The sequence below is a fragment of the Anabrus simplex genome, chromosome 6 (assembly GCF_040414725.1).
Source record: "Anabrus simplex isolate iqAnaSimp1 chromosome 6, ASM4041472v1, whole genome shotgun sequence".
Taxonomy (NCBI): domain Eukaryota; kingdom Metazoa; phylum Arthropoda; class Insecta; order Orthoptera; family Tettigoniidae; genus Anabrus; species Anabrus simplex.
The window spans coordinates 298,259,829-298,287,742 of NC_090270.1; the positions used below are offsets into that span (position 1 = coordinate 298,259,829).

Genomic DNA, 27,914 nt, shown 5'->3' on the forward strand with positions numbered 1-27,914 from the left:
TAATTATTCCAAAGAAGGCAAGTGAATAGATGTTTAGTAAGTATTGATATGTTTGGGACAAGGTATCAATTGGAATTTGGCAGTTTAATGTAACTTTTGGTAGTAATGATGCTTTTCAACACTAGCACTAGTTACGTGCACTATTCTCTGCTGCTAGTTAAATTCCCGTAAAGGCAACAGATGGCAGGCACAAACCCCAACAACACGATTTGTGAAAGACTTGAGAGAGTGGCATATTGCGCTTGCGTAAAGCACAGATATCCGTTTCTGCGATATCCTGGTCTTGCCTTAGTGCTGATCAACGCCCCCCCGCACCTCGCCACTCCCTTCGCCTATGTACGGACGGAGAGATCGCCTTGCAAGGGGGTTCATTCCAGACGAGTATCCAGCTACAGACTTTGCGCAGCTCACATGAATTGACAGCCAGTACGAGTATATTACGGATAGAAGGACTTAGCAAGAGCTTCGAGATGGACAAGGGAGTTATGAAAATTACGTAGTTGAGTACAATTTGATATAAACTGGAGGTCCATTGCTCCATTGCGCTATACCAGAAACCGCCACTGGAGTGACCTCTGAGTGCGCAACGTCGCAAGACACACCTGCTGGAAAACGAACACATGTGACGTTGCCTTGGTTACTTCTTCATCCTCAGGGTTGGCCAAAATCTTCGTCCAAACGTTACCTGTTTCCTTTTCCACCCGGAATTCTTGTGACCGCGATTGTACCATACCAGAGCAACTCAGAACGAAAATGAAGGCAACAAAGTGATGGCAGTTTCCGCTTTTGTGCTTCTCCCTGCGAATGTATTTACTAAGTAGAGAATGTTAAGTAATTATTTTAATAACTCACGGGCAAAAACATGCCTCATCCACTTCCTTTCTTTCATAAAGTACATTATAATATTCCTTAATCACGAGGAATTATGAGTGTCTGAGGTCCATAAGAGCAATACTGTTTTCTTAACATAGAATGAGTTATAGCGCAGACGCGCGAGAGCATTCTCCCAGCATTGTGCGGCGAGCAGCGCATCGTAAACCTACAGGTAGTCGGAACTGAATGTTGCTTGTGCAGATTATGCGAATAGCCAACTACGGGCCTTCTCTCCATTCCGCAAATACGAGTCAACAAGCGACTAGCCCGTTCATTTCTGCCGAGGTCTATTACTGACGCAGTATAACATAATTATAAAGGATACGATGCTGGCATTGTAAACAGCGATAAGTACACGAGGTAGTCTAAGTACAGAAACGGATAGCTACTGTAGGTGTACATCGTTATCAGACCCCACATTCAATGTCCATTTGACCAGTGCTTGTGTTTACCGATATTATGGTGACGAAGGAAATAATTCCTTGCAATGTTGTAGAATATTCGCGTCATAATTATGTACTTCGGTATATGACGGTGCAAGGTGTAATTGTGTCTAATTGTACGCGACAACCTTAAGACGATGCCCAAAACGCAACGTAAGTATTGGACGTGGGATTATTTTGAAGAGATGTCACACAGCACAGTCCGCTGTGTTGTTTGTTCAAAAGAAGTAAAATACGTCAGCAGAAATACTTCTGGGATGATTCGGCACTTAAAAGCACATAACATCACTGAAGGAGTATCGTCACAGAGAACACCTGCAGCCCGGTATGCATCACAAGAAGCTAACTTGTCGGCAACAATTGCGAGGTACTGTATTTGGATAGATTCTTTATTGATTGATTCTTTATTTTTTCTCCAGATCTACATAGTTCGTATATGATCCATTTATGGAGAGAAAAAATAACAAGTCTGACCTAGACCAGCTCACAAAAAGAAAAGGAAAAGAATGCCACCAGATAGGCAGACACATGAACAAAACCATAAATAATAATGATAATAATAATATTAATAATAATAAAATGGCAATGAGACAGGGTAAACACTGCCGCCTGGCCCAAGATCAACCCTATATTGGTGGTCAAACTAAAATAATGACCTATTGCTGTGTGGAGTACAATAGTGTCGGCAGGCTGCATCTGCAATTAAACAAAGTGTATATCACTTTCGGCCGGGTTCGCAACTCAGCGTAATCCTTCCTGAACACTGACCTCTCTGTTGCTCTGCTTAAGTTGCAAACCTAGCTTATGTGTTACATCCACTGTCGTGCCGGTGTGCAATTATTCTCCTTACGTTTCATTACTATTGTCCACTGTTCAACTCTAGTATCTCGCTACACTTAATATGTTTTAAAATTTCAGACAACTGTCCACATTTTATGAAACCATCTCACTTGCCATTCCAGACGTTACCAACCACACATCACTATCTCCCTATTCATCCGTCAGCCTTAACTCATCACAATTTTTACATCCACTCTATTACCTTATTCACTAACAATTAACTTCGACCATAAGCTCATATACTATCCATCTCTTACAATCACTCACTTCCTTACTCACTAGCCAAATACCCGCCTCATCTTGATTACAGTCTTCCAATACCATCTAATGACAGCACTTATAATACACACTTCACCACCTACTAATTTAACTACATAATCGCTCTTGTCTCAGTTACAAATAATACACACACTTCACTATTCTCCTGTGCTTAAATAATTTACTTACTGCTCCTTTTTTTTCTTACTTCTTGTCACTACACCTTCATCCAATTTGCTCTTCTTACCCCATATCTCTTTTAGGCTCGAGCTTCTCCCTTTCGCCAAGGCACCTTTTGCTTCTGCTTCCTCCCTCCAAGCCGTATTTTCGCTTCGTTTATGTGCACTTGACACATATTGTGCTTCATTCACTCCCTGTATCTTCCTTTCTTCACTCACACTGGCCTCAGTCCTCAGCTCCTTAACTAATGCTCTGGTCTCCCTCCTCATCTCAATTGCTGCTTCCGTGGCTCCTTCTACGATCGATTCGAAGATAATATGCACGCCTTCCTCTGCCCTGCTGATTTCTTTTTGCTGCAAGCTCTGTTCCAATGCCCTATTTTCCTTGTTTTTTCTTTATCCCCATGCCCGTCTTCACCAGCTTTACTGTCTCTAATTTGCCTTTCTTCCAATCTCTTCTCCATCACCACTTCGTCCTTCATATTCTCTTCCATTTCCCGTAATTTCGTCACTGTCCAAAATCTGGTCCATTGTCCATTTGTTACCACTAATAGTTGACCCTTAATGTAGGCTCTTAACCCTTGCATTCTAGCCCTGGCCAAATGTTTCTTCAGAGTGTTTATATTCTTAATCCCTTCTCTTCCCATGTCTCTTTTAATCCAAATTTTTGTATACTCCGTATATTGTCCGCTCCTCTTATCACTATTTCCGCCATCAGGGTGGAAAATGACTTCACTAAAGTTGATTTTCATTTTTTGGATGACTTCCACAACTTTGTAGGTTGTCAACACTTTGTCCTCTCCTATTTCTTCTGGCATTCCATATATAAATAAGAATTTCTTCCTGCGTTCTTGGCTACTGTCTTCTATTTCTGCCTTCAGCTTTACCACCTCTTCCTCCATCTCCTTTATTTTTATCTTGAGTGATACAATTTCTCTCTCGTTGATTTCCACTTTGTTCATTGTTTCGTCTGTTTTTCCCTGTATCCAACGCCTCATATTTTCAAATTCTTTCATTTGTTCCTTCATCATATTTTTAATCTGCTCAAACGGGCACACTTCTCCCACAACTCCTTTCACCACTCTTTGTATGGCCTCCACGTCTTCCCAGTTCATGTTGCCACTGGAAGTCGGGCCTGGGTTTACTTCCACACCCCCTATAACTAGCAGTACCATAATCACCGCTGCCACCAATATCATCTCACCCATCATTCTTGTTTCCACTTTAGCTCCTTCATTCCAAGCTGTTTCCTTCTTCCACCTCCCCTGCCATCTTCCAATGACTACCCGATATTGATCCACACCAATCACCTTCCTCTTTCCTCCCGTTTTAATTTTCCATTCACCGCTCACACTTCACTCCCGCACTACCGGCACACTCCACTCAGCACGTTTGCTCCCGATTGCTGACTAGGTTAGACTGTGGTATTTGGATAGGTGTACATCCTATCTACTGGTACAGTTATTAGCAAATTATACAGGGTTATTCAGCTAAGTTGTCCACCTCAAATAACTCGTGTACCATTTAAGGTACTGAAATTCTGTGTGCACTTTCGCTAATGGTATCAAGGGGCTCATAGTTGAAAATGCAGTACTTTTCCAAGCTTTTGACAAAATTTATCGGCACATACATTTCCATTTGAGAACATTATTTCACACAATAACTGCTGATGACATACTATCAAGCTTACGGTCGCAGTTACTGGGATGTCGCATAGACCACAGCGCAAGAGAATCGGTCTCGACATTCTCGCGAGAGTTTCGATATATGTGACATCAATCTCGAGAGTCTCGAGTGAGAGCATTGGCCATCACTACTTCGTGCCAGAGTTCTCTGAGGTTGGGTGTCTTTGGAAACCACTAAAAGAGAGAGGGCGACTGTCGTCTGCTACACGGCCTAACCAACAATACTGCATGCAATTTTTTGGACACCTTACATTTTCTTGAAGACTACTTGTAAAACATGTTAAAATACCCACAAATCTAAAACATGCACAATACCGTAAATCCTAAATTTGAAATGTATGCATTAATCATTAATATATGCAAATGTACATATATTTACATTGCATACATACATCTTTATTACCCCACCATAGTTAGAAACCATCGGTATAAGGAAATAAAGAAAATAGTACATGGCTAGACTAACTGCTTAACTACAACTAAATCTATAACTAATTTAATCTAAATCTTCTATGTCTAAATTATAATCTATTAATCTACTTTGTAGCATCCCACACATGCGCGGATCCCCAGCACCACATGTAAAATGCTACCTTAACTACAATCTCACCCGTAACTAAATCTACTAAACTGCCTCCAACATGGGCGGATGACCAGTCCACATGTTAGGGGACCCCCTACATCTACACAAACGTCCTAACTAGATATTCTACTGCCTAAAACTAATTTAAAAGAACTGGCTGGTTGTGGTATCCCCTGGAAAGGAAAACTGCCCGTCCAGCCCGTGACACCACTCGCAGCCACGCCTCGTGGGTCAGATGTCTGTCCCCACCGACAACTAGCTGAAAATGTGTTTTCCTCCCATTCTTAAACCACTTTCACCTCTTACACCGTATGAGTTGCTCAGACGGTTGAGGCGCTGGCCTTCTGGCCCCAACTTGGCAGGTTCGATCCTGGCTCAGTCCGGTGGTATTTGAAGGTGCTCAAATACGTCAGCCTCGTGTCGGTAGATTCATCGGCACGTAAAAGAACTCCTGCGGGACAAAATTCCGGCACCTCGGCGTCTCCGAAAACCGTAAAAGTAGTTAGTGGGACGTAAAGCAAATAGCATTAGCGTCACCTCTTATACCTCCCGCTTCCCATCCCGTATCTACCAGTCTGCTCTTTCTCACTTACGTCATACACTTCTACCTTATTTACATCTTGTCCTCTACAATCCACACACTATATTGTTCATTTTCTTAAACTCTGCCATAAATTTAATATTTATACACTTTTTTACACTTGCTCTCTCAGCCTCCCTTCTACTTTTACAAAGTTTTTCACCCCCCCCCCCCGCTCAAAATATTACCCCTAGACACTTAATCCATTCTATTATCAAAATTACAAATCTTTTTTCATAATATCTACCTTGTATAAATATAACACTCATTTTACTATCATCTTGCTCAGTGCATATCACCATTCCTCTGGGCAAGATACTCTACCTCCTTATCAAAGTCTTGCTCAATCCTTCTTCCTAGTCGACTACTCTAGATACACATTCAAAATCCCTCGTCCTCTCTCCACAGTTCACAACACCGACCTTACAAACATACCAATAGTTTCCTTCTTCTCTACTAATATACACCATACAGTTCTTCCACCTTATTTATGTCTCATACTTACAATCCACTGACTAATTGCACATTTCCTTAAACAGCACCATAAACTTCTTTACACTTACACTTTACACTTACACTTTCTTCTATCTGATTCCTCTTTATAACAAGGTTTTCCATCCTCACCCCTATCTACATATTACCTACTCGTCTCTTAATACCAGTACATTCTTTTACCAATATATACAAATCTCTTCTTATTATATTTGGATTATATATAATATAACGCATTTGTCTAAATCTCACTACCTCTTCTCTGAAGACTTCATTTTCATTCACAACACCGACCTTACAAACATTCCAATAGTTTCCTTACTTCTCTACTAATTTACACCGTCTTCTTACAGTTCTTCCACCTTGTTTACATCTTATACTCTACAATCCACTCACTAATTGCACATTTCTTTCAACTTAATATTTATACAACCTCTTTACAGTTATTCTCTCAGCCTTCTTTCTCCTACCTAATTCTTCTTTATTACAAGGTTTTCCATCCTCACCCCTATCTAGATATTACTTACTCGTCTCTTCATACATTCTTTTACCAATATATACAAATCTCTTCTTATTGTATCTACATTATATATAATGCAACACACGCATCTAAATCTTACTACCTCTTTCTCTGAAGACTTCATTTCCATGTTCAACTTGCTATTTTGCCTATCTTCCTCGCATCTCTCCCTGCTTCTCTCACCTCCGATCCCCTTTTCTAAACATAACTCCAGCCCTCCCTTCTCCTTCTTTCCTTCCTCTTATCCCTATCTTGTCTCTCTCCTCTTTTTATTGTCCCCTTTTCGCTCTCACCATTCTACCTGTTATTCCCTCAATTTGTTTAAAAATCTGGCTCTAGCCGCATTTAAATATTTTGATATATTTGTTCCTCTTTCCCACTCTCTACACAACCATGCTGTCATCTTATAACTCTTTTATACTTTTTGTATCTCTTTCTTATTCAGCACTTTCTTTTAAATCTCCTCTAAGGCTCTGCATTGGTTAAATCTATGCAGGTCCAACCAACCCTCCCCACACAAAACACATCTATCCTTATTTTCTGGTCCTACCCATCCCCTGTTTTTTGGAACTCCCATTACCTACCAATATAAACCTCTTTTATCCCTTCTGCCCTCAAATTCGATTCTCGGGTTCATTGTTTCCACCAATTTGTTTAATACTGATAACGAGTCTCTCTCCCTACATTCCATTATTATACTCTGTCTTTCTATACCTGATACTCTCCCCTTTACCCTTTTCCAATACCTTCACTGCTGCAAATGCTCCCCTTCCCTTAAATTTGGCCCTCCTACATTGCTTTTTCCATGTTCCGTTACTACTCCTACATTGCTCTTTCCATGATCCGTTGTTACTAATTATTACACCTAAATACTCAGTTTTTCCCAGGTCTGATTTCTTCCACTCTATCATCCAAACTTTCTTTGCTTTCTTGGATTTCCTTTTCCTACATACCATTATTTGCATCTTCCTTACATTTACTCTAAGTGACCATCTTCTAGTATATTCAACAACCTCATCTAACCCTCTTTGCAATCAACTTGCTGTTAGTGCCAAGATAAATAGATTATCTGCAAATATCAGGCCCGGTACCTCCCGCTTCCCTATCCAAGGACATTGCCACCTCTCCCTCCACGTGTCTCTAAAATATTATTTATAAACAATAAAAATAACATCGGTTACAGCTTACAACATTGTCTCACTCCCCTCTTCGACACAATATACTTACTCAACCCTCCCCCCTGTAATTTAATCATCACCAGTACTTTCTCATATATTCCTTCTATTGCTGCTCTTATTTTCTTCGACAGTCCTATCTCCCTTAATCTAGTAAATAGCGCCTCCCAACTCACTGCATCAAAGGCTTGTTCTATATCAATCGCTGCTACTTATAATCTCATCCCTGCTATCCTCACATACTTCATAATCAAAGTATCCAAAATCCACACATTATCCACCGTGTTTCTCCCTTTCATAAACCCATTCTGATACTCCGATATGCTCCCATACTGTTCTGCCCAATTTTTAATCGTATTGGCTAAGATCCATGTATACACCTTTGACAAGTCCAGGAGTGTTATTCCTCTATAGCTATTAGGATCACTTCTAACCCCTTTATTTTTAAAAATTGGACATAATGCCGCTTTTCTCCACTCACTAGGAAATTTCGCCATTTCCAACATCCTGTTAAAAAAATTAACCATCACCTTCAACATCGTTTCATTTGCCTCCCACTTCCTTCCATACACTGTTCGTAATACCGTTCACACTACCTGCTGCATTTGTTCTTGCTTTACTTAACACCCTAATTACTTCCTGGCTTGTTATCTCCTCATCTAATATCTGTATTCCTACTTTTAGTTCTCTTACGATATATATCTTGCCCATTTCCCCATGCCAGTTTTCTCCTTCTCCCAAAAGACCTCTAAATTACCCTACCCACTGATCTTCCCCTATATTTGTTTCCTTCCCCATTGGTCTCATTCTCTTTATCTTATTTATAGATTTCCAAATCCTCTCAAATCTCTTCTTTGCAATGTCCATTTATTCTTTCTGCTTCTGCCTCTTTCCTGCTTTTCTTTTTCTCATTCAGTAACTTCTTGTAATCTCTTCTTAATTCACAATATTCCTCCTTCTTTCCTTGTATCCCTCCATTCTTAAACTCCGCTAGAGCTCTCATTACAACCTCTCGTTTCCTCCTACAGTCTTTATCAACCACCCCGTGACTCTGTTATTATTTCTCCCTTCTCTTGTCTTCACTTTCTTTCCCACCCTCCATACTGGGAGTTCTATTAATTTTAGAACCTTATCCATGTCATTTCCTTCCAACACCCTTTCAATTTCCAACCTTAAGATATCTCCCCTTCTCTTTTGGCTCTAATCTCATTTTCTCTTTTGTAGTATCATTCCAGATATACTTCCATCCCTCCTTCTTATACGTCACCCTTTTTTATACCCCTCTCCTCTCTTCGTCATCCTCACCTCTTAAAACTAAACCTCTTAATGGGCATGTGTTCTGTTGCCCCACATTCTGCCACCTCAAAACGTATCATTCTCCTTAACACTGTCTCCATGCTTACTCCTATGGCTGGTTTCACACCAAGAAAGTCTTTACAAGTCAATCCAGTCACGTCTGGGTACGTCTAGGTCCGTCAAGGCCAAGCCCGTCTAGCTAAGTCCTGTGGCTTCAAACCAAGCACGTCCAGTCCAGTCACATCCCCAGAAGAAAGGACAAGGTGTGGATAGAATTCAGTTTTCCTTCTGCCTTGGAAATGGAAGGTGAGCTAGTTAAATTTATAGTTTTGCGCCGGATAGTTCGCCGAAAAATAAAGTAAGATCGCGATCGTGGGTTCATGCGATTAATTTCAGAAGGGATATCTATGGTGCTTTCTCTCATTTGTTTCCCGACATAGTGAACGATCCGTTCAAATTTTATAATTTTTCTGAATGAGATATGAAAGTTTTGTGAAGCTTAATGACCTGGTTCGAAAGGAAATTGAAAAGCAAAACACTAACTACCGAAAGGCCATACAACCAGAGCTTCGGCTAGCAATATTTTAAAGGTAAGTTAACACAAATACTACTGTTAATGCAAATTAGTATTTATTACACCACACAAAATAATTTCATTACAAATTATTTTATTTTAACATAAATATTATAATTACAGTGATATTAACATAAACAAAACCGAGCTCGATAGCTGCAGTCGCTTAAGTGCGGCCAGTATCCAGTATTCGGGAGATAGTAGGTTCGAACCCCACTGTCGGCAGCCCTGAAAATGGTTTTCCGTGGTTTCCCATTTTCACACCAGGCAAATGCTGGGTCTGTACCTTAATTAAGGCCACGGCTGCTTCCTTCACAAGCCTAGCCCTTCCCTGTCCCATCGTCGCCATAAGACCTATCTGTGTCGGTGCGACGTCAAGCAACTAGAACATAAACAAAGCACAGACATTTAAGAAAACTGTATAAAAGAAAATCCACTTTTCCAGATTCATGCACAAAACGAAAGAAAGGAAAAACGCTAAATAACTACACTGCTCAGAATGTGACTCGTGTTGTTAAAACAATGAGACTGGACTGACGCATCAGAATCAAGCCCGGTTTGGTTCCCCTTCCACTTGACGGGACTGGTTTAACCTTGATTTGACCGAGACTTGGTCCGTGTGAATGAAATATAGCTGTGGTGCCCTAAAACAAGGGAGATTTCAGTGTTGGATTTTCCTGTTGACGGACTAGACGTGACTGGACGGGCTTGACGTGACTGGACGTGTTTGGTGTGAAACCAGCCTATATCTACTACACTCCCTCCATTCGATGTTATGTACGTCAGTTCCCCCTTACTATCTCCCTTCACCCACCCGTTTAAAATATATAAATTTTATATAGCACATAACTCTAACAACCTTACTCCATAACTATTTATACCTTTGTCTTTACTCCATCTTCTGTACCATCTCACTTCGGTATCCTCTCTCCCATAATCTGGTACTCTATTGCTCACTCTTGCATTCCAATCCCCCATTAAAATCATTCCATCTTCCACATACATCCCCTTAATTTTGTTATTTCTTCAATCAGTTCCTCAAAAAAAATTATTCACATAAACTGAATCCTTAGGATGATCATATAATAGAGCGGGACAAATTGCCTCCTTTGCGTTAATTCCCATTTTAATTGTAATTGAATTATAAACCACACCACCCCTTCTACCTCACTCTGTATCCTCTCTACCCTCCCCGCTATCTCATTTTAAAAATTAAAACTGCTATCCCGCCTGGGTTTCTTCCCATCCTCCCAATTTTTTTCTTATCACATTGACTACTCTATACCCGTCCCATTTAATTTCTACCCATTTCCCTAACCACGTCTCCACTAAGGCAATTATCTCAAACTCCTTTACTAATTCCTCAATTTCTTTATTCCCTAGCTTCCCCATCAACCCCTCAATATTCCACAACTCTATCGTCATATCTAGTTATTTATTCCCTCCCCTCTCCCTCCCTGCTGCTGTATTTGCAAGCCTTCCCCATCTCTCTCTTCTTCCTTTTCTTTCTTCTTTTATTCCTCCTTTCCTTTCTCCGTACTTCAGCATTTTTTCCTTCCCCATAAATCTTTCAAGCTTATTGATCTTCCCTTATTTAGCGCCTGTCTCCTCTCCATTTTACTTTCCGTATTCCCTTTACTCGGTGAGGATGAATCATTACCCTGTCTCCTATTTTCTTCCCTCACCCCTTTCACTTCACTCTGCACCACTCGTGACATATTTCTTTCTGCACTCACCTTTGCGCTGTCCTGGCTCACCAAGGTGTCTGCGTTCCCGACCATCTGTTTGCTGACACTACTATTTAGCAGTTCTCCACTCCCCGATCTTGATATGCTGTGGACTTCGCTCACTTCCGTAATATCACTGTCCTCGAAGTCATTGCTGCTTCCCCTTATGCCGTTCGTCACTTCTCCCTCTGCCGTCGGGTTCACCTTCTGCTGATGTTGATGTTCTTCATCTAATTTCTTTAGCCGGCCCACCACCCATATACGTGACCATCTTCCGGCTCCAACAACAAGCTGCTGCCCTCTATTATATGCTTTAAGGCCTTGCTTTTTTGCCTCCCTTAAATGCCTACTCAAGATTCTGTTCTCTTTGATGGCTTCCCTGCTCATCTCCCTTCTTATCCACACTTTCTCGCCTTTTAAATTAGTCACATTCCTTATCACAATGTTCGCCATCAATGTAGATAATAATTTCACTTTGATGGGCCTCCTTCCCTTAACTTTCCCCACACAGTGCACATCGTTCTATATCAACTTCATTAAAGTTGATCTTCATCGTATTTTGAACCACTTCCACCACTTTATACGCTAATTCCACTTTAGTCTCTTTTCCTCTTCTTGCACACCATTTATGAAGATATTCTTCCTCACACTTTCTTGCTCACCCCTCTCTACTAATCGCTTCGTCTCTCTCAGTTCTTGCTCCAAACTTCTTACCTTCTGATTCAATAGATCCAGTTAAACTTTATTACACCCTTCCTCCTCCATTATCTTCCTCACATCTTGCTTAAAACTCAACTTTAGGTCCTTAAACTCCTTAGATAACTCTCGAAACATTTCTCTTATTTGCTTCGTCTGACATGCCTCTCTTATCATCTACCTTATCGCTTCGAACTCTTCCCATCCAGTGGAACCCACTGGAGCTGGACCAGGATTTTCTTCCACTCCTCCTATTATCAACAGCACAGCCACCACCGCTGCCACCAGTAGAGCAGCCAACATCCCCCTTTTTACTCCATTTACCTTCACTCTTCTCTCCTTTCTACTTTCCATTCCACAGAGCCAGCTCCTAATCGCTATCCTGTATTGTGCCAACGTGTTGCCCATTACTCCGCACTCAACTCAGCACATTCGTACTCCTTGCTGACTCAAAGACGACTGATATACACATATATCCACGATTGAAAATCCACAGCCTGTTTCCAAGTCATTCGACTGCGTCAGAAATGGAATGAATGAAGCCCCCACCTAGTGGCAAGGATAGAAATTGTGTACTGGGATTAGAAGGGAAATGTTCGATTGGACCAACCATCCGTTAGAACGACAAAATTGTTCAAAAGGAGCTTATCAGGCGACTCCCAATTTTGGGGATAGCTCTTCAGAAACAACAGCAAACTTTATAAATAAACTCCTTCATTCACTTACCTGATACCACCTTGCCCACGTAGGTCATTTCTTGGAGACCTTCGTATGTCAAGTGGCCGTCGTACTTCTGCAGCACTGACTGGATTTCCTCCCTCGCTCGTGTCTGAATCTCTGAATGAAAGGAGAGTTCGTACAAAGCGAAGGTTATCGTGGTAGATGATGTTTCAAACCCCGCGGTGAGGAATACGAAACATTGACCAACAAAATCGTCACCTTCAAACACTGAAACAGTTACAAGAATGATTATTGTTACTCTCACGGAATGGTATAATTGAATTTGATTCATGATAATTAGACATCGGAATTATATGATCTATAAATCACCAATATAAGCATGCAACTATGCTGCAAACAGTGGTGAAATATGCACTTATTTTTAAGTTATTAAATGTTTTTGTTAAATGCAAACGTAAGATTCTTTTAGTAGACTCACGCGACTCACCCACACCAATACATAAAATCATAATTATGAATAAACAACTGAATGAAAAACAAACTATCACATACTATTTTCAGCTATGGCTGTTCCACAAGTGCATTGTTTGCGAGATGTATCAATGTACGAGGGGCGTACTGTATTGTTTTGCACATTATTTTTTGTACATCCGGATATGGTTCTTCTTCTTTTCTTCATGGGGCCTCTAAATATTAGTTCCTAATTAGTGTCGACCTGTAAGATCTTTTGCTATCATGTTTTTCCCTCATCCCCACGTGGATATACCTCGTCCCTTCACAAAGCTGCAGGTTGTTCTTATTGGTCGTCTTGGATTTTTTCTCTCTCTTTTCACCTGGTAGTCCTAGAGTGGAGAGTCTGATTCTATCCAGCGCCTCACATTCGAAAAGTATGTGTTCAGCTGATTCCTCTGCTTCATTGCATTTCCTACATATATTGTCTCTTATTACTCCAATTCTATGCAGGTGTTTCTTCAGATGGCAGTGTCCTGTCAACAGTCCTACTACCCATCTTATATTTTCTCTGCTGAATTTCAACAGTTCTTTAGTGTGCTTCTTGTTTGGTCCTTTTATCAGTTCCTTTACAAGCCTGCATCCTGGAGTATTTTTCCAGTTCTCTATTTGTTTCTTTTGTACCCATTTTCCTATGTAGTGCCGGGCTTTTCCATAGGAAATCCCGCGTAAAGGTTCTGGGCCTACAAAATGTGTTTATGCCCCTTTCCTGGCCAGTTTATCTGCCTTTATATTTCCTTCTATACCTGCATGCCCTGGTACCCATATTATTTTGACAATGCTGTACTTTGAGAGCTTCAGGAGAAGTGAATGGCAATACCAGACAATTCTGGATATTGTCCGGACTGCTTCTAGTGCCTTAATGGCCACTTGGCTGTCCGTAAAAGTGAAAATGTTCTTATTCCTATAGTTCATTTTCAGATTTTCTTCAAGACATATTGTGATAGCTATCACTTCCGCTTGAAAGACTGTAGTGTGTTTGCTCAGGCTCATCTGGATTGATCTCTCAGGTCTTCCCCCGTTGATCTCTCCTCCTGTGCCATCCCCAGCCTTTGAGCCATCAGTCCACCACACTTCTTTTTCAGTATTCCACTTGTTGATATCCCATTCTTTTTTATTTTTATTATCTGGGTCTCAGACAGTTTTTCAAAGTTGTACTGTGGTATCATATGATCAGAAGGCATGTGTAGAACTTCCTCTGTTATTAGTCTGTTAATTTTAGTGTCCTAGATTGGGTCTTTGTGCATTACAGCACTCTGATTGTGCCAATCTATATGAACTTATTCTAGCCTGTCCTTTTATGAAACTGCATGGTGATGGAAGGTCTAGTAAAGTATTCAAGTCTTCTGTCGGCATAGTTCTCATAGCCCCAGTTATGGCTATACATGCCATTCTCTGTAGGCTATCCAATCTACTACTGACTTCTTCTTGGCTTACTTTCTGGCACCAGATGATTGCAGCATAGGCCATCAACGGCCTAATGATCATTGTGTATATCCACATTACCATTGATGGTCTTAGGCCGCATGTCGTCCCGACGGCTCTTTTACATGCATACAGCAAGTTCTTGGCCCGGGTTTTGTTCCTATCTATATGTGGATTCCAGGTTAGATTTTTATCTAACAATACACCTACAGTAGGTGCAGTGTTTGTTCTTCCATATATATATATTGCCCAAAGAGCTTCAGTGATCTCTTTCCCTCCAATTTCCTCGTTGTTGTTAAAGAGACCAGAGTTATGTTGTTCAGGTTGACTGACAGTTGGTCTTCCCGACACCAGTTCTCCACAAGTTTAAGTGATCTTTGCATGAGGTCCTGGATAACACTCATCACCTTACCTCGTACAACAATCACTAGGTCATCTGCGTATCCTTGTGTATATAAACCTTGTTTGTTGAGCATAGCTATGATTTGGTTCACCACGAAGTTCCACAACAGAGGAAAAAGAACTCCTCCCTGAGCACAGCCTCAGGCGACCCTAACCGTCAGCATTTCTTCAAACAGGGTTGCTTTTATCTTCCTTCCGTCTAACATGGATTTAATCCACTTGACGACGGTTTTACTCACCTTGCTCTTTTCAAATGCTTTGATCATAGAGTCATAGGTTGTATTGCTGAAGGCTCCTTCTATATCTAGAAATGCCGCCAGTGCAATTTCTTTATATTCTAGGCTTTCCTTTAATTTACAAACCAACTGGTAGAGTGCTACTTCAGTGGATCTGCCAGGTCTATATGCAAACTGATTTTCATGTAACGTAGAGTTCAGTTACACCGTTCTTCTGATATATTTATCCAGAATTTTCTCCGTTGCTTTCAGCAAGAAGGAGGTTAAACATAATGGTCGGTATGCTTTGGCTTGGGAATAATTTGCCCTTCCACGCTTAGGTATGAATACTGCTTTAGCTTCAGACCATGATTTCGGCACGTACGCTAAAGTTCGACTAGCTCTGAAAAGGTCTGTCAGGGCATTGACGAGTATATCCCGTCCTTCCTGTAGGAATATCAGAAGTATCTTACCTGGCCCCGGACCATATATAGGATTAAATGTGTCGATTGCTGTTTACATAGTTATGTTTTATTATTCTGTTGGCACAGTTCCAGTCTGTTCTCCGATCTCCGGTCTCTGTTACAACCGTTTCTTCATCTGTCATCTCCTCAGCCTCAGGAAAGTGTCACGCCATTAGTATCTCCAGTGTGTCCCTCCCCGCCTGAGTAAATGACCCATCTGGTTTCTCCAGTATCCCCACTTGATTTATATGGGTTGCTTTCAGAACCTTCTGGAGCCTTGCTCTTTTAGTATGTGATTCCACTTTCTCACTGAACAGTCTCCAAAATTTTATTTTTGCTTTCCGTATTTGTAGGTTATACTCACTGGGTTTCCTTTGATATACGTCCCACATACCATTTCTAGATGATATACTACACAACATCCTAACCTCTTTTTTTCATTTTGGCTAGTTTGTTGTTCCACCACCTTACATTTTTGGTGTTTTTCTTTTCTTTGAGAGGACAATTTTCATGGAATGAGTCTATTGTGACCGTTCATGACCTCGTCATATGTATATAGAGACATCCTGTATAGAGAATATGCCGTTTTTCGCGCAGTTCTGCGTTAAATAGCCGCCAAACAAGGATACTCTTGACGGTTCCGGGACTTGAGCCGCTCCCCGTAGAGTCGCGCGCCCCTCCTCTCGTTGCGCGCAATTGGGAAAACAGGGAGTGCAAGCGCCCGTAAGTGGAGTTCGTTCTCTCTCTGAGCGAGAGAGCTGGAGCAGGCAAGAAGTCACATGACTGAGAAGTGAGGTCACGAAACAGCCTCAAAGAATTCGTCTCAACATACGAAACGATATCACCCCATGTATTCCCCTAAATATCTAGTGGCACCAATGCGTACTTGTCAACTGTTTCGAGGGTATTAACATTAATAATTCGGAAATACTTGATGGATAATTACGAGTTACGACTTCGGTGAATGAGGAGATTTTATGCGGATTTATCACGCAGAGAACCATTCTACATAATAAGAATAATGGGAAGTACGCAGATAGTTGATGGTTTGAAGAGAGTAAAACCAGATGCTCAACTCTGACAGGACCAGGAAAACTAAAAAATCCCCGGAGTCAGGCTCCACCTACTGGGAATTGATACTCACGCTTTGATGATTACAGACGAACACACGAAGGACTCGAAACGAAAATTGATCAGTGGAAAGTGGGATGTACAGGCTTTAATTTGATATTAAATTCAAAGTGTAAATATATCCGCCAGCGGACCGATGTTTGACAGTGGGGCGTGGACTGATTCCCCCTCCAGAATATAAGGCTTTTCACTATAAAGGTGAGTGGCAAGAAGGCAGTATATTCCAGTATATCCAGTGCATTCGGTCTAATCAGCAGACATATTCGTTAGTGAACAGTCAGTTTTAAAATTCAGTGTTTTACATTGTGGAGATTCCTTATCGAACAGTGTTATGTAGTGATAAATAACAACACACAGTGAATGACAGTGCGCTGCGTGTTAAATATTTGTTACTTCCTTAATGCAATTTGCTATGACCTGGATGTGGTAAAATTTTACTTTGATTATGCGTCAGAGAGGCGCGGGATGGTAAAAAGAGGTGGTCAGTTGAAGTGTATTATTACGTGCACAGTTACAAAACTTATCTAAGTGAATATAGTGGACCGTGTCGCATTTTACGGATATATAAACGATCGTATAATCGAGGATAAATGAAGGAAGTGATCCAATAAAGAGATGGTTCGATAACAGTGTTACAGTAGGGCTTGAACCAACGATAACAGTGAGCGACTTATCAGCTATCGTTTTAGTAGATCGGGCGGCACTCTCCGTATTCTCTCAAACGCAGTGAGTTGTGAATTATATCAATAGTTAGTGAAACGGAGTGGGTCGATTAATGGCCAGTAAAGAAATATATATTAATATCTAATATTCATATCCTGTGGTTGTGACTGGCGAGTGTGTGGTGCTTCGAGATTAAACTACTTGTGGAGAACTAGTGTATGCAAATGAAGGTATCGATCTCGAGCTGCAGGACAAATTAACGATATAGAGCTAGGATACTTGAGTTTATGAGTACCCTTAATCCTAACGAAGTTATAATGCATGACACAATTAGTGCATTTATAACAAATTAGTTCTTCCTCATTTTCATATTTGACCTCCGAGAACTTCAGGTTTGAATATCGCTGGTGAGCGGTCCACTGTAAAGTCACTCCAACGCATCAGGGATACTCTGGAGCTCCTGGCGCCAGACGAGAATCTAACCAGCATGCAGGCGAACCGACATAGGACAACTTTGGAGGCCATCACAAGTGATGACGCCCTGATAACATCTTAAAAACCCTGGTTGTGCCCCCTGAGGAAAGCTGATTGCAGATACCTGAGTGTTGAGTACATTTGAATTTCTTTGGCATGACAGTCACATTAATATAGATAAATGGCTTGCATATAAATACTTTGAGTATTATTTGAGTATAACACAAGTTTCAGGGATTATAGTTTTGTAAGATTTTTCTGTGAGATTTTCTTCGTGGCTTGGACCACTCATTTCATTAATTCGGGGATATAGTGCATGGTAGTTAATGAGGCCCTAGTATAATTTACAGGTGACGTGACGTAAATGAAAGGGAATAAAATTAGTTATTCTGGATAGCATGTCACATAATGGTAGAAATTCCTCCTGTATAGATTTAAGACTGTATACTACAAGACGACAAAGAGCCAACTGTGGGGTGTAACTGAACTACATAGATCGCGATTAACTATAAAGAAATTTCTTTATCCTGAAGGCTAGAGTCTTCTATTTAAATGTGCATGGTTTCGGGATATGAGGATTGAAAGGACGGTACTTGATTTGTAAGCTCGTGAGTATGAAAGTACAGTGGTGTTTAAATATGTGGATGCCCCTGTAGAATAGATATTTGGGACGATGGATAATGCCGTCTCGTGAACAAGATGATTGAGGCCGTATATATGATGTTACGCTGATAGGGCTAATGAATCGCAGAAAGTGTTATTTTGCGATAATATGAGTATTTAAAAATAGCAAGTAACGCGAAAAGCTTTGCTTTGCGTAGAAGAAAAAAGAAAAAAAGGATCGGGCGAGCCGACCCGCTGACAGTTTTATGGCCTAGGGGTGCGCGAACGAAGTTTGGTGTCCACTCTGTAAGGAGATGCATTCAGTTCATTCTTTCTTTCCGTAGTAGAACGAAGACACGCATAAATCAGGAAATTGACATCGTCGTACATATCTCAGGTTTGACAAATGAATGAATTTTAATTACTGTACTTTCATACTCACGAGCTTACAAATCAAGTACCGTCCTTTCATTCCTCATATCATTTTAATTTTAATTAAAAATAAAAACCGTTATAGGGCTTTCAGGTTATTACACCCCTCATGTGGAAGTCCGGGTTCGAGACCCCAGGTTCAGGCAGAGACTGTTGTCCGTCTGTGGCAACTGAGATGGACCGTAACAAGATCCTGTCTTTTTTGGCATGGAGATGCAATGCAGGGTGTTGTGTTATTTCTTCCAGTGAGTGTATTATGTGTTATATGATGTAATATATTGGTTGTCGATTGGTATGCCTGTTATTTTCAAGGACACCGTTGAATTCGAAAGGTCGTGTGTCATATTAGTGTATAGGTAATCCCAATGAAGCAGGTGTTATGAGGAGTTAAGACTCCGTATGATAAATTAGATGATGTTATTAACATAGAGAATGTGACATAGCTTTCATGTGTTTAAAATGCGCTCAGCAAAATTTGCAGTAATCCTCAATTAACACGATCTGAATAAATTGAATGAAATAAAATTCATGTGTTGAAGAAGATATGCCTTTGTGGGAGATGTGTATAAAGTGTTCTTAATATAATATATGATTAGATCTTCTGTGTGCTAATTAGTTCTGGAAGGGGGCGCCCTTTCGATGTAATTTCAGTTATGTGAAGTTTATGAAGCAGTAAACGCTAATCGGATAAGAGACAGAAAAGGACATTCAAGCTCAAACCTAATTTATGAATTAATGGTATTGAATATGTAAATATCCTGGCATATCTGTGTGTAGCATGTTTCCTTAGCTAATTAAAGGTGTTTGTGCAAAAATAGATGATTTTTCCCCTCGCCAATGGTATATTCGTATTCCTCTGATGTCCGAGACTCTTTCCCCTACTTAGAATTAAATAGTTTAAGCCCCTTTCCGGACATACCACGTACCCAAGCTCTTGAGCAAGCCGAGGAAAGACTCAAGTAGGGGCGATGGACTTCGACTCCAGGGATTGTTAAAGGATCTCGTCAAATAAATCCTTACAGCCACTTCGTAAGCCAGTCAAGATAAATTGTTATGCACTGAAACCCTGGACAGGTGCATACAAATGGCGCGCCAACGCTAGGGGCGTACAAAATGACGGCCAACGTTAGAGCATTGATATAGTAGTTTAGGGGCTTGATATGGTGGTTTAGTGGCCAAAAAATCCATAACCGTGTTTCAGATTACAAGATTTTTTCCGAACATGTGGCTTAGTTCGAACACTACTACCCTAGTAGAAGGAGTACCTGGTAAAGTAGTGGTACCAAAAGGGTATGTTGAGAACTAAAGGATTAGAAATGCCGAATTTATCCGAATATTGAATTTATTAGGAAAGAGGAATACGAGGTAAAATCAGAACATGTGAACATAGTAGCTAGTTTGAATGAAGTGTCGGACGGAGTGCTCAGGTCACTACCGTAGACTGTTGCATCTACACGTAATAAGATTTAAATGAGTGATTGGAATATATTATATTTAATAAAGAGACGGAGAAAAATGGAGAAATCGTGTAACCAGATTATGTAGAAACGTACACGATGGTCACTCATTATCATGGCAGGCCCGATGAAGTTACGGAATGTTGAAACTTCAGGGAAACAATACAATGTCTTTCCCGTTAGTGAGGATAAAGTGACCAGGCAGAATTCTTCAGATCCTGCTGGTTACGGGTTTGTGCTAGAGGCGATGCATTAGTAGCAGGCCTTGATAATTTAGGGGATACGTCCTTATGTTAATATTAGATACCGCGAGTAAGAGAGGGAGCCTCACCCCATGGCTCTTATATTTTTCAAAATGAACAGTGAAATGTTTTCAGCTCATAGACGGACAACTGACTGCTAGTGCAACTTGTACATCTTGAAGCTGATGGCATCCAATGTTTATCGAATATACCATGTGTCTGGTATATGTAAATTGCCGAGCCCATTTAGGTCGTGAATTCGTGTAACATTTAATTTGACAAAGGGCTACAGAAAGTTATTTTGTAGTAAGTTCTGGGAAAATATTTACGAATGATGTATGGACATGCTAAGGAAACACTTGCAGTTATTAGGAGGTGTGACGTAGCTGTTGTGAAGCTAATTTTGGTATAAGGTGAATTACGTATTTCAAAACAATGGACACACCTGGCTAAGTTTAGGAAAATAAATCATGTTAATTGAGGATACTGCAGTCAGCTCGATTCAGGGGGTACACGTTCTCCAAAAATAAGTGTCAGTATGAATGTAGAGGACATTAAGGCGATGATGGCTAGTCTATTGGCCGAACAGAAGGAGCAGATCAGGATCGATAGATAGAGGCAAGCGGAGCTCTTGAAGGAGAAGATTAGGGCCGATAGTGACAGGCTCGAGGAGCGTTTTTTTAGACAGGATCAAGCGAACGCTGAAACTAAAGAGCAACTTAGTTAGATGAATGTTTGAACCAACAGACCAGTCAGGTTGGGCAACTCACTGAACGCATAGAGAGATACGAGGCGTCATGTAAGGCCCAGGCCGCAGAACTTAAAGACCATTTCACTTCCCGTGTTAATGACTTAACCACTCATATAGATTCTTTCACACAAAAACTAGATCAAACAAGCATCCGTCTAGAGGGACAAATAAAGGAAGTAGATGCAAAATTTACGCTCAGGAGAGTACAATCGATAGGTTGGAAGCAAAGGTTAATACCGGAACGGAAGAGGTCGTAAATTTACGAACTCAAGTTGAAGAATTGTCCGTGAAATCCCAAGATATTGAGGCGCAACTGATAATGGTCACCGACAGTACAGAGACGAAATGTAGGGAGTACCTCGACCAACAGGTGGACTTAATGAAAGTCGAACTGAAAACCGACGTCGAGGGAAACCAACGGGAAATTCAAAGCAAGTTGAAGGAAACGAAGAACAAGGTTGATAAATTCGAACTGAAGGTTCATAAAGCAAGTATTAAGGCTGATGTCCACGAGAAATTAATACTTGAGTTACAAGATGAAGTCGAGAAACTCAAATCTCAAGAGTCACGAGGAGACGGACTATTAAAATCCGTCTTTAAGAAGCCAGACGAAGGTGGACACGGTATTCTAGGAAATCGCACCGAACCAGATAAAATGGATGGAATGAAGAAACCGGATATTCGGGAAGACGAGATGACAGCTGAGGACGGAGCAAGAAGGAAGAGATCGCCAGGTCGCTACAAAAGACGACAACGCAATAAGCAATACGATTTAAGTATGGATGGTTTACCAGTCAGAGAAGAACATATTTAAGGTGGAGAAATCGGAACACCGGAGGTTCGAAGTTACAGCATGTGAACTGGAGAGAAGAGATGAGAGATGGACGAGTTCTGAAACCCAGTCATTACGTGGAGCATTTGAAACGTAAACGAGGAAGCAAGAAGGAGCAGCACTTGGCCGTGTTGCTATTAACGAGAAGAAATGGAAGTCTTGAGTTCGGAGCACATGGGGACTCAAGCAGGCAGAAACCAAAGGGTACCGAAGAAAGGGAAAGTTTCGAACTTATTGCTCATAGAACTGGAGCCAGGGTAGTCAGTTAAATCCCATGTAAATAAATACTATTAGCGAGGACGAACAGAAGACGAGCGAGACCAGTAGTGAGAAGTGGTCTAGCATAAATTGTACACTATGTAAATGAACTTCATCTTAGTTATGTCCGTCTCTGTAGCGTAACGGTTAGTGTGATTAGCTGCCGTCCTCGGGGGCCCGGGTTCGATTCCCGGTACTGCCAGAAATTTAAGAATGGCAGGAGGGCTGGTGTGTGGTAGAAATGGTACATGCAGCTCACCTCCATTGGGGGTGTGCCTGAAAAGAGCTGCACTACCTCAGGATGAGGACACGAGTTTTATCTTAGTTATAATTTATTGTAAATAGTATAGAGTTAACTTTAAGAGACTTGAATGAAACGGGACCGATGAGGAGCATTGTACGTAAAGAATAAGAAGGCATCGAAGAAGAGAGATGGAATAAATTACGTTGAACCTGTTGCATGTTATAACTTCAGAAGCCGCGATTCATGTATCATAGACATTTCAATTCGAACAGGCGCCCACGAAAATTATTACATGTGATAAAACCAGGACAGCTACCAGCAGAAGATCCGGATGATCATGATGATGGAGAACCATCGGGAGAAGAAGATGAGGAAGAAGATGAAGCCGACGTTGGAGATGACCATGAACAGGAAGAAGAGGGTGATGATGTCAACTGTGTGATGATGGAAGAAGATGATCGAGACGCAGAGGATGATGGGGGTTATTCAGATGAGGATGATTGTATAGATTGCGCGGAAAGACGGAATATGATGACTCAAGACTGCTTGCGCATCCTTATGATCGGATATGAGTTGAGGTTGGAGAATGGCATCCTCCGAAATAGTCAAGTGAGAGGGTCATGATGATGTATTTGATTAGTAAGAATAATCCCTCCTCATTGTCGTGATTTTTCTTAACCCAAGTGGGGGAGGGATGTGACCGTTCATGACCTCGTCATATGTATATAGAGACATCCTGTATAGATAATATGCCGTTTTCCGCGCAGTTCTGCGTTAAATAGCCGCCAAACGAGGATACCCTTGACGGTTCCGGGACTCGAGCCTCTCCCCGTAGAGTCGCGCGCCCCTCCTCTCGTTGCACGCAATTGGGAAAACAGGGAGTACAAGCGCCCGTAAGTGGAGTTCGTTCTCTCTCTGAGCGAGAGAGCTGGAGCAGGCAAGATGTCACATGACTGAGAAGTGAGGTCACGAAACAGCCTCAAAGAATTCGTCTCAACATACGAAACGATATCACCCCATGTATCCCCTAAATATCTAGTGGCACCAATGCGTACTTGTCAACTGTTTCGAGGGTATTAACATTAATAATTCGGAAGTACTTGATAGATAATTACGAGTTACGACTTCGGTGAATGAGGAGATTTTATGCGGATTTATCATGCAGAGAACCATTCTACATAATAAGAATAATGGGAAGTACGCAGATAGTTGATGGTTTGAAGAGAGTAAAACCAGATGCCCAACTCTGACAGGACCAGGAAAACTAAAAAAACCCCTGAGTCAGGCTCCACCTACTGAGAATTGATACTGACGCTTTGATGATTACAGACGAACCCACGAAGGACTCGAAACAAAAACTGATCAGTGGAAAGTGGGATGTACAGGCTTTAATTTGATATTAAATTCAAAGTGTAAATATATCCGCCAGCGGACCGATGTTTGACAAGGGGGCGTGGACTGATTCCCCCTCCAGAATATACGGCTTTCTACTATAAATGTGAGTGGCAAGAAGGCAGTATATTCCAGTATATCCAGTGCATTTGATCTAATCAGCAGACATATTCGTTAGTGAACAGTCAGTTTTAATATTCAGTGTTTTACATTGTGGAGATTCCTTATCGAACAGTGTTATGTAGTGATAAATAACAACACACAGTGAATGACAGTGCGCTGCGTGCTAAATATTTGTTACTTCCTTAATGCGATTTGCTATGACCTGGATGTGGTAAAATTTTACTTTGATTATGTATCAGAGAGGCGCGGGATGGTAAAAAGAAGTGATCGGTTGAAGTGTATTATTACGTGCACAGTTACAAAACTGATCTAAATGAATATAGTGGACCGTGCCACATTATACGAGATATATAAACGATCGTATAATGGAGGATAAATGAAGGAAGTGATCCAATAAAGAGATGGTTCGATAAAAGTGTTACAGTAGGGCTTGAACCAACGATAACAGTGAGCGACTTATCAGCTATCGTTTTAGTAGATCGGGCGGCACTCTCCGTATTCTCTCAAACGCAGTGAGTTGTGAATTATATCAATAGTTAGTGAAACGGAGTGGGTCGATTAATGGCCAGTAATATATATATTAATATGTAATATTCATATCCTGTGGTTGTGACTGGCGAGTGTGTGGTGCTTTGAGTTGAACTACTTGTGGAGAACTAGTGTATGCAAATGAAGGTATCGATCTCGAGCTGCAGGACAAATTAACGATATAGGGCTAGGATACTTGAGTTTATGAGAACCCTTAATCCTAACGAAGTTATAATGCATGACACAATTAATGCATTTATAACAAATTAGTTCTTCCTCATTTGCATATTTGACCTCCGAGAACTTCAGGTTTGAATATCGCTGGTGAGCGGTCCACTGTAAAGTCACTCCAACGCATCAGGGATACTCTGGAGCTCCTGGCGCCAGACGAGGATCCAACCAGCATGCAGGCGAACCGACATAGGACAACTTTGGAGGCCATCACAAGTGATGACGCCCTGATAACAGCTTAAAAACCCTGGTTTGCCCCCTGAGGAAAGCTGATTGCAGATACCTGAGTGTTGAGTACATTTGGATTTCTTTGGCATGACAGTCACATTCATATAGATAAATGGCTTGCATGCAAATACTTTGAATATTATTTGAGTATAACACAATTTTCAGGGGATTATAGTTTTGTAAGATTTTTCTGTGAGATTTTCTTCGTGGCTTGAACCACTCATTTCATTAATTCGGGGATATAGTGCATGGTAGTTAATAAGGCCCTAGTATAATTTACAGGTGACGTGACGTAAATGAAAGGGAATACGGTTTCGTAATATGATCTGATCGTCCAAGGCTAAGTTTAAATGCTATGATTCATCACAAGAATTCCCGATTAGTTATTCTTGATGGCATGTCACATAATGGTAGAAATTCCTCCTGTATAGATTTAAGACTGTATACTACAAGACGACAAAGAGCCAACTGTGGGGTGTAACTGAACTACATAGATCGCGATTAACTATAAAGAAATTTCTTTATCCTGAAGGCTAGAGTCTTCTATTTAAATGTGCATGGTTTCGGGATATGAGGATTGAAAGGACGGTACTTGATTTGTAAGCTCGTGAGTATGAAAGTACAGTGGTGTTTAAATATGTGGATGCCCCTGTAGAATAGATATTTGGGACGATGGATAATGCCGTCTCGTGAACAAGATGATTGAGGCCATATGTATGATGCTACGCTGATAGCGCTAATGAATCGCAGAGAGAGAGTTATTTTGCGATAATATGAGTATTTAAAAATAGCAAGTAACGTGAAAAGCTTTGCTTTGCGGGGAAGGAAAAAGAAAAAAAAGGAACGGGCGAGCCGACCCGTCTGACAGTTTTATGGCCTAGGGGGGCGCGAACGAAGTTTGGTTGCCACTCTGTAAGGGGATGCATTCAGTTCATTCTTTCTTTCCGTAGTAGAACGAAAACACGCATAAATCAAGAAATTGACATCGTCGTACATATCTCAGGTTTGACAAATCAATGAAACCCTCCCATCTTTGTTATTTTTTTAATTAAAAATAAAAACCGTCATAGGGCTTTCAGGTTATTACACCCCTCATGTGGAAGTCCGGGGTTCGAGACCCCAGGTTTACGGCGGAGACTGTTGTCCATCTGTGGCAACTGATTTGGACCGTGCCAAGATCCTGTCTTTTTTGGCATGGAGATGCAATGCAGGGTGTTGTGTTATTTCTTCCAATGGGTGTATTATGTGTTATATGATGTAATATATTGGTTGTCGATTGGTATGCCTGTTATTTTCAAGGACATCGTTGAATTCGAAAGGTCGTGTGTCATATTAGTGTATAGGTAATCCCAATGAAGCAGGTGTTATGAGGAGTTAAGACTCCGTATGATAAATTAGATGATGTTATTAACATAGAGAATGTGACATAGCTTTCATGTGTTTAAAATGCGCTCAGCAAAATTTGCAGTAATCCGCAATTAACACGATCTGAATAAATTGAATGAAATAAAATTCATGTCGTGAAGAAGATATGCCTTTGTGGGAAATGTGTATAAAGTGTTCTTAATATAATATATGATTAGATCTTCTGTGTGCTAATTAGTTCTGGAAGGTGACGCCCTTTCGATGTAATTTCAGTTATGTGAAGGTTATGTAGCAGTAAATGCTAATCTGATAAGAGACAGAAAAGGACATTCAAGCTCAAACTTAATTTAGGAATTAATGTTATTGAATATGTAAATATCCTGGCATATCTGTGTGTAGCATGTTTCCTTAGCTAATTAAAGGTGTTTGTGCAAAAATAGATGATTTTTCCCCTCGTCAATGGTATATTCGTATTCCTCTGATGTCCGAGACTCTTTCCCCCTACTTAGAATTAAATAGTTTAAGGGGAGGTTGTACCTTCCTAGGGGGCAAAATATCAAAAAAAAATTTTTTGCTCATAAACATTCCTTGGAGTGTACTTTACTAGATAAGTATGTTTTCGAATGGCATTCTAGCCATTAAAGGCTTTAAATATTAATTTCCTTTAAGAGCAGCACAACTTGCCACGCCCCCTTCCGCCATCTGTCAACTTCTTGAACTTCAGATATTTAATTTTAGCGGTATGTTGATTTATGTGAAGATATTTCGTTTTCAGGGTTGGCTCCTCTGTTCACGCGGAACGACTTTCACTTGTTTCTTGTGTTTCCGGCACGTTTTCTGGACATGTTTACATCCGAAAGTTTGTTTTTGTGACAACATGCCTCGAATTGGAAGAGTGTATAAGAAATGTAAAGGAGGGCCTGGAAGAAGGACCGAAAGCAAGTGTAGTTAGTGGTAATAATAGTGCAAATAATACGGATTTTGTCCGTGGGAGTGGTGCAGGCTGTTCTAGGTTAGATTCAACATGTGCTTCAACTTCATCAGTGATTGTGAGTGATAATTCTGGCAGTGAAAATATTAGTGCCAGTGCTTCCAGAAGAAAGCTGAATACTGATTCAAGTATAGGATCTTTTGTAAGTACTCAATCTAATAATGAAGAACATACAAGTGGCAATGTTATCATAGATATTGAATTGTTATCATTTGCCATATCTTCATTTGCAGTCTGTAAAGCATGCCATGTTAGTGACAGTTTATTTTGTTGTGAAGATACCACTGCAAGATATGGACTTGCTAGTAAACTATTTCTGAAATGCAGGAACTGTAAAGCTCAGTATTCATT

General features: G+C 40.8%; 1 protein-coding gene across 1 annotated transcript in view; it reads right to left on the reverse strand.

The window, feature by feature from the left end:
* LOC136876482 (cytochrome P450 6j1) overlaps positions 1 to 27,914 on the reverse strand; it is a 108,546-nt gene that overhangs the window by 19,465 nt on the left and 61,167 nt on the right. Inside the window, exon 4 of the mRNA XM_068228453.1 lies at positions 12,648 to 12,869. Within this exon, the coding sequence (XP_068084554.1) occupies positions 12,648 to 12,869 (222 nt within the window). The remainder of the gene's footprint in view (positions 1 to 12,647; positions 12,870 to 27,914) is intronic.